Below are 13,014 nucleotides of genomic sequence, written 5' to 3'. Positions count from 1 at the left end.
GCGGTCACCATTTTTCAGCTCAACAAGGCCGCTGAGGTGAGTGTGGGCCACTTGCCACGTGGGGGAATGTGGCGAACAGGGGCAGGGGCTCAGTGAGCGGGGCTCGGGGTTGCAGGCAGGGTGGGTTCCATCAGATTCCCAGACAAAATCGGGTGCCCGCACCATCCCTATCTGGAACCTAGGAGGGCTGAACAGGGACCACATTTGATCTTTAGGCCTGAGGCTCTGCACCTCTGACATATCCCCTGGAACCAAAGAGTTATGTGAGTAACCTGAAGAATCCCCAGCACACAGCCTTAAAAAAAAGTTTCTCATCTGACATTCTTCATTTAACAGCACCTGCTCCCAGTGCCTGTCTTTCATCCCACGATTGCAGGCAATAGAGAGGACAGGCAGATGCTGCTTGAACTTGTCAATTTTAAACTTCACATTCTCAGCTAAACGCTTTGGTCCAGGTTGATCCACCAAGGTCTTCGTCAGCTTGTACATGGTCCTCCACATGTTGGAGACTTCCTCACTGATTTCTTCAGCATTCATATGAAGGAGAGGTCCTGCATGCAGAATTGGAAATGAGCATTTTGAACATTTCAAGTCCCTGCGAAGGTCTGCTGCCAGGGATGCACTGTAAAAACCAATTAAACCCCAAACCACTGTTTTAAAGAGCACAAGGTGCAACCATGTAAGAATAATCCCCCTGCACACAGAGAGGTTTTACACTTTCAAACTGCTGTAGAAACATGCATTAAAATTATCTTTACACATTCACGTGAGAGCAGCGGGTGTTATAAATCCTTCTAGATAGTCAAGAAATTGTTGGTCAGACCTGTTAATTAAACAGCTGAATCCTGTTCTGTGTGAAGGCTTGAGTCTTAGTTCATTTTGGGGATAGTACATTCCTCATGCAGGGGCTGTACTACCCCCATTTCACATAGGGAGACTTCATCTCTTAAATTGCTCACATGGGGAAAATGTGGCATTTGTTGCAACAGAGAAAAGACTATTTTCACATGGAGACGATTTCTGACAAAATGCCTGCCTGGGTAAGCACTATACAATTGGAAAAGGTCTTAAAGATCAAAAACCATTACAAAAACTCTGGTATTCAAGACCTGATTTTTCTGCTTTCCACGAAGAGCATGCACACTATATTTCTACCTGTCCCTCCCTGTGGGAGCAGCCGCAGCTGGAACATGGGGCAAAACTTCCCACAGCCCAGGGGTCCCCTGAATGACAACTCAGAGAGCAGCAGGTGATGAGCGCATCAGATGCAAACTCCGTTTTATTCCTGTAGTCAGGATGGTGCTATGATATAAGTGAGCTTAGAATGCAAAACCGCACATGCTGGGAGTATTATTATTATCATTCTTTAAATCAGGGTTGGCGAACAGTCGTGCTGTTGTTCTAAAACACCAAGAATGTAGAAGCAGTAGCAAAGCGTGGAATGGTGGTTGTGCGGGCAGGGGGCAGGGGTAGAAATGTTAGTTGTGTGTTCCAAAAGTGACGTAATACTCTTGGCTATCTAAACTGGGGGACCGGGAATAAGGGCGCAATCCTATGCATGTTTAGACAGAAAAAGGTCCTACAACTCCTAGCATTCCCTAGCCAGCGCCCTAAGCTGAGGGTCTACAACTGCGTAGCTGCACCACTGCTTCCCCCCAAATCAATAGAACTCAGGACTATTTTAAAAGGATGCAAAACTCATTTGCGAGCAACGTCTCACCAAGTACGATTCCTCACCATTCATCCATTCCTCAGACTTGGTATGAAAACTGTAAGCAGTCACCCAAAGCTGCTCAAAGGGCTGTTTGTGTAAAATAATATTCTGCAGTAGAGGAAACTGACTTTTTTCTCGTTCAAGTAGCTCTTCTTCTTTATTAATAGCCTGTAGCATAGATATGTATCATTTCTATTTGGTATAGCATTGACAAAAAAGAGTAAAAATGGTTTCTTTACAGAGGAGGGCAGTCTTCAAATTTAAATATGCAGAGATGGCTTATACATGCAGGAGCATGAGTTGGCAGAATCATAAAGTGGTAGTGCATGTACTGCACTGTATCAGACTACAGGGGGATGATGCCATTTCTCAAGTCTGATGCCAACACCCAACATCCCTTGAGTAGCTATGTGAACATCCAGCACCCCTTGACTGCCTAATGGCACTCATGCCTGCCCTGGGATTTGCTGGCTGGTAGGCTGCTAAAGTCACTATTTTAAATTTCCCACAATGCCCCAGAGCACCCAGCATGGCATTGCTCTAGGGCATTGTGGGAAATTAAAATGGCACCACTGCTGTCCCCAGATAAGCCCACCAAGTGAGGCCCCAATGTAGGAGTGGGCCCATGGAGGGCACCTTATTAATGGTCATCTCAAATGGCTGAAAGCATTTCTGAATGCTTCCCTATCTAAAAGACCTCATCCATGTACACAAATTCAGCACAATTTCAGACCATTAATGAATGAACTTGAGTGTCAGGAACCTCTGTGGACAGAAGAACGTAAGAAAAGCCATGCTGGATCAGACCAAAGGCCTATCTCGTCCGGCATTCTGTTCCCACAGTGGTCAACTAGATGTTTATGGGAAGCCCACAAGCATGATATGACTGCAACAGCACCATCCTGCTCATATTCCCCAGCAACTGGTATTGCATACTGTCTCTGATACTGGAGATATTATATAGCCTTTCATGACTAATAGCCATGGGTTGCTTTACCATCCATGAATTTGTCTAATCCCCTTTTTAAACTGTCCAAGTTGGCTTCAGCTTTTGATAGCAAATTCCATAGATATGCACTGCATGAAGAAGTACTTCCATTTATCTGTCCTGAATCTCCCACCATTGACCTTCATGGGATGACGCCAGGTTCTAATATTATGGGGCAAAAACTTCTCCCCATCTACTTTCTCCACACCATACATAATTTTATGCACCTTTACCATGTCTGCCCATTACTCGCCTTCATTTGTTTCTGAATAAACATGCACCATAACATAAATCAATTATGTTATGATTATGTTCCATATTTCCAAATATGGAAATTCAAATCTATGAAAACTAACTTCATATTCAGCTAGGGCATAGTCCAAATTCTTAGACAACTCATTCAATTTTTCAACATTATTCTTCATTTCTTCCATGGTCATGACATCCTTCTTTCGGAAGCTTTCAACTTCCTTGTTATAACCTTCAAGTACAGCTTCAAATTCAGAACACCTGGTTTGAATCAAAGCACAAAAGTTTAGTGTCATCATAAAACAAGTTGCTCAATTAAAAAACAGTTTTATTCTGGTTGTACTTTTATATTGTAGTTTTAAGCTTTCATATTTTATATTGTTTTACATTGTACTTCGTGGTTTTAATTTTTGTGAACTGCCCAGAGCATTTTGGCAATTGGGCAGTATAGAAATTAAATAAATTAATAACATGAAATCAAGAATGAAGCTGCTTTGGGTTTATTTTTTTGAAAGAAAAGTATGATGTAAAATTTCTAAAGAAAACCAATAAACAACCATTAACTTTAGATCTAAATTTTGCAAAGTAAACATAGTCATGTCCCATTGATTTCAATGGGTCTACTCCAAGTATGACTAAATCTGGTCATTTTTTTGGTTTTATTCTGGTTGTATTGTTATACTGTGGTTTTAATGTTTTATATATTTTATATTGTTTTATTGTGTGCTCTTTGGGTTTTAATTTTTGTGAACCGCCCAGAGAGCTTCAGCTATTGGGTGGTACAGAAATGAAACAAACAAACAAACAAACAAATAAATCTGGCATCAACCCAATATCCTTATGTTACAGAACTGGAGCCCTAAACCCCCAGATGAGGACAGATTTTGGCAGTTTCTGAGGTAACCTAGTCCTAAGTAGACCTGGCTGATCAGTCTATTTCCAACCCATGTCAGTTTCACAAGTATTCATTCACAAGTTCATTCTATTTGTTTCCGAATCAACCTGCGATTTATTTATTTTTAAACCCAACGGAACATAGAATATTTTAAATGCATTTTTCCACATAATAAACATTCTAAAGTGCATTTTACAGTACAATACACATTTTGTATGCATTAAATCCTAAAATGTGCATTTTAGTATATTTTTGAACCAAGAACTGTATCACAAAATTCAGAGAAGCAGGAAAACCAAAGAATAACTGTATTCTGATCCAGGAAGTGCAAAGCAGGTTGGTTCATTTAAAAATGCAGATCAAACAAAATCCTAAAGCATTCCTAGAAGTCCGTAACCTACCTTTTGATCAGAGCAAGCTCCACATGATCCCTTCTGTTCATCAGCTGGTTCCTACTGGTTTCAAAGATGACCTCAATCTCATCCGGCCAATGAAGAACAGTACTGTTTAGTTTTATATCATCATCTGGGATAAAAATACATATTTTGAAAAGTTTTATTTTGGAAAACCATCTAGGCCAAGAAAATACCACAAAGTTAAAGCAATTAGTCTTTAAAACACACACACACACACACAAATCACACTTGTATCACACTCTTCCTCCAAGGAACTTAGGTCAATGTTATCATTTGGTCTTCACCTGCGCTTTTTCCATTACACTACATTGTTACTCTAGATTGGATCCAGACTTGGACATAAGAAAAATACCTTTTGTCAAATGAGAAGTGATAGTTGTCCCACCAACCTGGGCCCCCCGGAGGGGGGGGGTGGCACCATCTTCTGAGTAGACCCATTGATATCAGTGAGACATGTAAGTCATGAGGAACTTATGTCGCAATGATTTCAGTGAGTCTAGTCTAAGTACAATGGGCAGAACATTGTAAATCCAAAGTAGGCCTGGAGGTGGGGGGGGGGGCAAAGCAGGGGATCCATGTTGCCCTGCTGGTTTCACTCTTTCCTGGAGGCCCTGGTACACCAACGGAAATCTCCATGGACACAGCCGTACTTCCAGCAGTGTTTCTGCCTGTTGTAGGGCCAACCTGGGATATCCCGGGAGCAAATGAGGGGTGGTTTTGGATCCCAACACACCTCCTGATCAGGATGGTCAGTTCTGAATCACCAAAAAAGAGGAAATAACCCTCCAAAAAAGTGGACAAAAGAGGACAGTGATTTGCTTTACATTTGTATATGCTAATTTATATGTATATATGCAAATTTACAAATAATTATTAGATTTTAAATAGAAATACAGTTCATCTCATTATATTGTGGAAGACTGTGTCCTGTGTGCCTCTGTTCAGCCTGCTGTTCAGGTGCTAAAGGTTGATAGGCAATAGTTCTTATGGTTCATTATCTTTAAACTAGAATTGGGTGGGATAGTACTTCAAACAGAGGATGTCTTTAAATAGTCCTCTGGCAGCCCTACAAATAAAGGGCTGTCCTCTGCAAAAGTGGACACATGGCCACCTTACCCCAGACTGGGCCCCCAAAGTATGCCAGCTCCAGGCTGGTGCAAATATTTTTCCTCCCATTGCTTTCAACAGGGGGGAAAAGGCAGAAGAACAAACCACCACCCCTCACTCTCACCCTGACTGGAGCATGCCAACAGGGCTCTGAAGTTGCGGGTTTTCTGCCACAAAATTCCTCACTGCGCCCCCACCCCACCAGGGCCAGCCCTACCATTAGGCAGAGTGAGGTGGTCGCCACAGGCAGCAGATGTTAGGAGGCGGCAGCAAGGTACTGAGTGCCAAATGGCATGTCCTGTGCGCCCTAAGCTAGCCAGCTGCCTTCAGGTGCAGTGGAGCATGCTATTCTGTTGACAGTGTTGAAGAAACAGTCCAGTCGGCTTTTGTACATGGAACAGGAGAGGGCGCCATCTTGTTCTTTGCCTCAGGCAGCAAAATATCATGGGCCATCCCTGCACCCCACTTAGGATTGCTCTGTAAGGCTTCTTGGACTGGGTGACAGTCCTCACACCAAAACCCTTAGCCTGGACTCTGGCTGTGTGTGGTCCCATGCTGTAGTTTTCATTTCAAAACGTACGGGGAAGGTCAGCATAGTCCATCAGGAATTCTAGTCGGTAGACAGCCTCCTTAATTTCACGACGCAGCTTAAAAACAGTAACTTCACTGGCTTTTTTCAAATAGGCCGTGAGCTCAACAAGCTCCTCGGTGGTCAAAGGCACTTCGCTGACTTTGTCTGCAATTATGTTGTACTGGTTGCAAATGCTACAACGCAAACAGAAGAGGGGTGTGTAATTATCACACAGCCATCACAGTGAATGAAAATAATTTGTATTGCAGATCACTCCTAGTATTTTTATTTATTCTTGTTTATTTATTTAGTGTATTTTTATCCTGCATCTCAGCCAAAAAAGCTCCCACAGCGGCTTACAATCAATCAGTAAAACAATGCAGTCCCTGCCCGTAAGCTTATACTCTAAAAAGACATGACACACAAAGAAAGAAGGATGGAGAGGGAAGAGGGGAAAAAAAATAGTCTTTCAGCTAGGGGTGCACGAAAGTCACTTACCTGGTCTCGCAGCTTTTCGCGGTGGGGGGGAGGCACTTCGCTGCTCTCCCCGCGAAGTTCAGGCCGGGGGGGAGGCTTCCCGCCTCGCCCGGCCGAAATTTAGGCCGGGGAGGGGGCGCCTCGCCTCACCCAGCCGCGAACTCAAAAGTTTCTTTAAAAAAAACTAGATCTGCAAAGTCAGCCGTGATAGGCTACGTAAATCGTCATGTAGCCTATCACGGGTGACTTTAAAAAAAAAAAAGCGCGTACGCAAATGGCGGCCCCCATAGGGAGCCGCCATTCGCGTTCCTTATTTGGTCGCTGTAGTCTATGTAAATCTTTACGTAGACTACAGCGACCAAATAAGGAATGGGAATGGCAGCTCCCTATGGGGGCCGCCATTATCCGTACACACTTTTTTTTTTTTTAAAGTCACCTGTGATAGGCTACGTGACGATTTACGTAGCCTATCACGGCTGACTTTGCAGATCTAGCCGTGATAGGCTACGTTAATCGTCACATAGCCTATCACGGGGGCGTTGTTTTTTTTTTCTTTTATTGGAATGGCGGCGGCGGCAGCCGGTCGAAAGACCGGCTGCCGCTCCCGCCCCGAAGACCTGACGAACTGCCAGCCGGACCCACCGCCGGGAGGGACATTCGGGAAAGCTAAGTCCCGTCCCGGGGGGGGGGGGGTGTGGGGAGCGGGGGGGTGCGGAGAATTTCTCCCCAAAACGTGTTCGGGGGGCCAAACACGTTGGCGCTCAGCCCCCCGAAGTTTCGGGGAGAAATTCTCCGCCATCCCTACTTTCAGCAGGGCTGGTGGAATGGTCCTGCTTCCCCTCTCATCTCCCTCTGTACAGCCTGTGGGATTAGCTGCTGGTGACAACAGCTGAGAGATGAGGAGGCTTCATGAGGGAAGTCTTTCAGCAGGGCTGGTGGAATGACCCCCTGACCTCCCTATTTTCTCTTTCCAAGACAGGGGGGCAACTGTTTCAGCTCAAGGGCCAAATTCAATTTTGGAGAAGCCTCCGGGGCCAAAAGCACTGGGAGCAGGACCAAAATAGAAACAATGCCAGCCTATTTTTGCTTATGGCTCTTTCTGCCAGTAACTAATATTTAGGAGAAGCATCTCAACTTTTTAGAATGTGGAGAAAAAACTGCACAAAAGCCAGGAAACCACCAAAGTATTTGAAGGAAAGGCTCGTGGCTATCTGGAAAGCCCCAGAAGGCCAGATCAGGACCCCGGTGTAGAGGATATTCCCTGGAAGACCTTTGTATATCGAGGAGACAGGGTGACATGCTACAACTGCTTCTTTGATGCCTGAAACTCCCATGAGACCTTAAAAACCAGGTCTGTTAGGCCTCTTTAACAGCCTTCTAGCTTCTTGGACTGACTCTTTGTTCTTCCAACAAGTTAGGACGGTATGGCTTTGGAAGGCAGGGAAGATCTCTTTGGCTGCGGTCCACATGCTAATTTAACTGAAGATGAAACAATGCCTAGATGTCATGAGCCCATTACAGCAGGTGTGATCGATTAGGGAGCTGTGAAAGACAGCACGTAGCCATGGGAGACTTTGGGTATATAAGTCCCTCCAGAATGTCACTCAGTTGGAGCTTCGGCACAGACCAGGACCACGGAGGTGCTGCGCATCGGCCGACTGGAGCCTCTCCACTGCCATTATCTGGGGCTCCTGACAGCAGATCGGAGGAATAAGCTATTTTGCTTAGGTTTGCTTTATAACATCACATGCTTCACTGTAATAGTCTGCCTGCTATAGTTAATAAAGCTTTTTGACTCTTACTCCCTTGGGTAGTCATTGCTCAGAATCCAAAGAAGAACATCTCTGCCTTTGGCAAAGCACCCAGGAAGGCTGGATTTGGCCCTTGGGCCTGAGGTTCCCCACCCCTGATCTAAATAGAACTCAGCAAACATTTATTAGTGAAATGACATGGCTAATCAGTTCAGGATTATTAAGGATCTGAGGACACAAAGAGGGAGAAGAGTGCAAGAAGCACATCACAAAGCCCAGAAGACACTGCTCTGTCAGGAACCTCCACAAGAGAAGAACCACAACCACCAGCACTGACTACAGCTCCCCACCTGAGGAGTTTGTTCTACCCTCCTTCTCCCCCTCTGAAGACCACATCTTCAAGCCCTTGGCCAAGCAGAAGATCATCCAACCAATGCCCGAAGAATTAGACATGCCCCCTTTAGGTACTGATAGATTTCCCAGAGGGGGGAACAGCAAGAAACCCTGACTTGCCTACAGCCTATTTGCACTCTGTAGGGAAGCTGGCCTGACCCCGACTCTTTCACCTTTTCAGCAGCAGGCAAAGAGGTTTCTCTTCTCCCGTGCATTTGGATAGCTTTACGGCTCCAGCCTTTGTAGTTATTTTTGCTATTTATTCCTATGCTGGAGAGGAAATGGTTCTAAGTGATTTTGGGGATGGAGATTTTTAGTACATTTGTATAGTTTTAATGGATATATTATATATTGCACTCATTGTATTCTATCCGTTTTGTAAATCGCATCAGGGCTTCTTTTGGTTGTGTGAAGCGATATATAAACATAATGAACTAAGCTTACTAATTAACTATTTAAACCCTTATCTGGCTCCACACCTTTGTTGGAACATCATCCTAGTCTGATGCTCTTATTGCCGGTAGCAAACCTGAATTTTTCTCAGCTCTGCTCAGAGCTGTCCATGGTCCTGCTTCCTTGACTAAACTCTCCCTGCAGACTTCACCTGAAACAGGATATATAGCCAGTACCGCTCATTCCATTCCATTCCATCAACCAACCTATCACTTCTTTATGCCTTAATAAACAGCTGTGGACCAAAAAAAAAAAAAAAATGCTTTGCTCAACTAGTCCTACATTGCACCATCCAACATACTCATAATATAATTCTATTTATCCTCCCCATTTATTGTATCTCATTTTAAGACCTGAACTCTTTTGTGCAGATCAAAAAGAAACCAACAGGTCACTTTCTGTGATCCTGAATGCTCTATTTCATATAAATAAAAGAATATGTATAGTCGCACTTTACTGCTTGAAATGAGCATTCAAAGCAACTAACAAAAGAAATATATAGAGGATATAAAAGCTACCAAATGCAAGAGAAAGAATCTTTAAAAAATAAATTAGATGGCAGAGAAGAAGCAAACTAGAAACTAGGGATGGCGGAGAATTTCTCCCCAAATCTCCGGGAGGCCAAGTGCCAATGCATTCGGCCCCCCGAAATTGTTGGTGAAATTCTCCGCCCCCCCGCCCCCCCCCCGGATGGGACTTACCTCCTGCGAATGTCCCTCCCGGCGGCGGGTCCCGGCAGCAGTTCGGCGGCGGTTCGGTGGGGGCGGCAGCCGGTCTTCTGACTGGCTGCCGCCGCCGCCATTACAAAATAAAGTAAAAAAAACCAAAAACACCCGTGATAGGCTACGTAACGATTAACGTAGCCTATCACGGCTAGATTTCCAAAGTCAGCCGTGATAGGCTACGTTAATCGTTACGTAGCCTATCACGGGTGTTTCCCCCCCCCCACTTTGTATTTCGCGGCCGGGGAGACAGGGCGCTTCTCCCTGGCCTGAATTTCGGCCGGGCGAGGCGGGGCGCCTCCCCCCCCGGCCTGAACTTCGGGGGGAGAACCGAAGCGCCTCCCCCCCCCACCGCGAAGCAAGCTGCGGGACCAGGTAAGTGACTTTCGTACATCCCTACTAGAAACAGAATAACAAACGACAGCATATCAAATAAACAAATCCACCCCAACCCAAAAGCCATAGATAACAATAAGGGTTCTACCCAGCACTGGAAGGCTAGCAGCAAGAGGCCAGGCAAACATCCACGCTCTAGAACCAGACCCACATGAAAGTATGGATTTAAAAAAAAAAGAAAGAAAGAAAAAGAAATTTGATGCATAAAGGAAAGCAGAGATATATCCTTTTCTCATTTGTCCTTGAAACAATGCAATGAAGTATGTCAGCTTTCCAATCGTGTGGCAGGCTAGCTTCACCCTCTGCCTGCCAGTTGCAGGGACTCACCTGTTTTGTGTACCTGCTGCTCACAGCAGCTGCCAATAGCCTAGCCTACTCGTTGCATTTCCCCTGTGTTCCTCAACCCGGCTGGGGCACTCCCATCACCTGGCTGGCCTACCAACCTGCTAACTGCCCTGTTCCCTACTCATCTGACTAACTGCTGCCATGTCTTGGTCTCATACAGTTTGGTCCATTTTTTGAGGATCCGTGGCTTCCTGCAGGCCAGGATAAAACTTGATATGGTCCATGTGGTACCTATTAAAGTAGGGGTATTGAACCTCTTTCAGCCCGAGTGCCAAATTACATTTTAGAGAAGCTCTTGGGGGCCACATTCCAGCAGTGGGTGGGGCCGAAGGCAAAAAGGGCAGGACCAAAATACCTGCATATTTTAGCTTGAAGCTCTTATTGGCTGTAACTAAGCCTTAGTAGAAGCATTTCAGTTGTTTAGAATGTGCAGGGGGAGCTATCAAATGATCAGAGGCCAGGGGGTGGAGACGTGGCCAGAATCCTGGAGGACCAGACTGGCATGACAGATGGGCCAAATTTGGCCCCTGGGCCTAAGGTTATGCACCTCTATATTTCAAAAGTGGGCTCTAGTACAATATTCTGGAAAATAAGAAGCTGTTATACCAAGCCAGACTATTTCTCCATCCAATCCAATATGAATCGTATCTATATCTATAAAATTAGAAGTATATAACTACTCATCAACCGATATTTCCAGAGCAGCCTACACAGCAAAAAGGAAAACAAATACAGTGTTAAAAATACAATATCCAATAACTGAAACAAAAGATAAAAATACATCATAAAACGTTCCTACTAGTGGGGACAGAACAATTACCAGCTCAGATTAAAAACTACACTAAAACAGTGAAATCTCAAGATTGATTTAAAACACAAGTTTTGTTTAAAAGGCCTGCATGAATAAAAAGGTCTTCCCCTGGCACCGGAAAGACCATAACGAAGCACTAGATGAGCCTGGGGTGCCACCACCAAGAAGACCCTGTCCTTATTAGCTACCTGGCTCACTTCACTTGGCAAAGGCACATGTAGCAAAGCCTCCAAAGAAGATCTTAAGGATTAGGTAGGTAGGTATGGGAGAAGGCAATCTTTCAGGTAACCAAACAATTAAAGTCTTTATAGAATAAGAAGACCAGCACCTTATATTGGGCCCAGAAACAGACTACGAGCCAGTGCAGCTGATAAAGCTGGTAGTATCTACTCTGACTGGCAGCCACTCTCCAGGATCTCAGGAACAGAACTTTCACATGGCTGGCTATTCCTTTTTAACTGATGCCGGTGTTTGAAGTTTGGAGCTTCTGCATGCAAGGCATGTGCTCTACCTTGGAGCTATGGTCCCTCCCTGGATTTAAGCATTGGGCCACACTGGTACAAAAGCAGGAGTCCATTCACCCTGGTTAAAGCCATACCCTCCTTACTCAAGCATACCTCTGGTTGACTTCTCTGTTTTCGTTGACTTCAAACTCAATCAGTCTGTCTTTCAGCTGTTGAGTCCGATTGCAAAGCTCCTCATTCAGCTTTGATGCATCCAGGCAGAACATGGCCAATGGGACTGTGACGTGCATGGAGGCAATTTCTTTTTTCAGTTTTGTCAAGCCATCAATCTTCTGCATCAGGATAAAAACACCATAATATATAGTGGAGACAACAACAACAGCAATGTGATCATTTTAGGCTATTTCCAAGAAAGCAGGTTCATATTTGATTCCAGATACTTTGAAAAAGAGAAAAGAACAATCTACAAATGTGTTGTTTTCCTGAATAATGCTTAAGGGGTAATGATCGTGCAGGGGGGCGGGGATACATCCAGGGTATCCCAGGATGTTTTACCCAGGTATTCTCATTCCTTACCAACTCTATCTTCTGCTCGCTCTGTGCTTGCAGTGAGTGCCTAAGATCTTGCAAACTCAATGTGCCAAAGAAATTAACTATTGCACACAACAAAAAAATGTTAGCAAGTCACTTACTTGAAACAGAAGTGAAGCCAAGAGCCCTTGATTATTCGGGGCTGTTGGCCTCATTTTTGTCTTGCAATGGCCTCTGTTTAACCCTCTCGACTGGATAAAGAAATAAGAAACTGAAATAAGTTTAAGGATTCCCATTGCAGGAATTGTGTAAAACAAACCCAAAGTCAAAATTTATGGGGCCTTCAAGTTGCTCCAATCCACAGAAACCATGCCAGTGGACACCAAAGGCTGGTGAAGTTTTTGCTGGTGTGCAATCAAAGAGCACCACTAAAAGGAGCAGCACAAAAAAAGAAAAAGTGGAATGATCTGGCTATACTGTAGTATTCATTCCAAGCACATCCAGGCTCCAACCTGCAAAGCATTACTGATGTGAACATAAAAGTTTGCCTTCCTTCCAACTGATCTAAAGTTTCTAGATCAAAAATCTAAAAATAAGTAAGACTGCACAGACAGAGCTATGCGGTTTGTCACATGCAACCAATTTATTCTGAAATAAGGGCTGTTCTTCTGCTTCTCTTCCAGTAACTCCCACTCCTTTTTGCTAAGAAGAGTCACCAAAGAGAACCTGGC

The 13,014-nt window shown here is 44.5% G+C and overlaps 1 protein-coding gene across 12 annotated transcripts in view; it reads right to left on the bottom strand.

Annotated features, from left to right (window-relative positions):
* Positions 1 to 13,014, bottom strand: part of DNAH3 (dynein axonemal heavy chain 3) — a 184,430-nt gene that overhangs the window by 90,239 nt on the left and 81,177 nt on the right. For 10 of the 12 annotated variants that reach the window (XR_014785546.1, XM_084818522.1, XM_084818521.1 and 7 more), the window contains 7 exons: positions 12,445 to 12,534; positions 11,906 to 12,084; positions 5,950 to 6,134; positions 4,248 to 4,371; positions 3,059 to 3,212; positions 1,738 to 1,882; positions 340 to 551 (listed from right to left, as the gene is read on the bottom strand). Coding sequence is in view for 11 of the 12 variants with exons in the window: in XM_084818522.1 (XP_084674648.1) it covers positions 340 to 551; positions 1,738 to 1,882; positions 3,059 to 3,212; positions 4,248 to 4,371; positions 5,950 to 6,134; positions 11,906 to 12,084; positions 12,445 to 12,534 (1,089 nt within the window). In the remaining variant the exon portion in view is untranslated. Of the gene's footprint in view, positions 1 to 339; positions 552 to 1,737; positions 1,883 to 3,058; positions 3,213 to 4,247; positions 4,372 to 5,586; positions 6,135 to 11,905; positions 12,085 to 12,444; positions 12,535 to 13,014 lie in introns of those variants that run through there. The other 2 variants (XM_084818523.1, XM_084818529.1) reach the window with 2 other exon arrangements.

This window comes from Heloderma suspectum, chromosome 12 (assembly GCF_057233095.1).
Source record: "Heloderma suspectum isolate Gila_16-S chromosome 12, 16-S_ref, whole genome shotgun sequence".
Classification (NCBI taxonomy): Eukaryota; Metazoa; Chordata; class Lepidosauria; order Squamata; family Helodermatidae; genus Heloderma; species Heloderma suspectum.
This window is presented reverse-complemented; position numbering and strand designations above follow the sequence as displayed.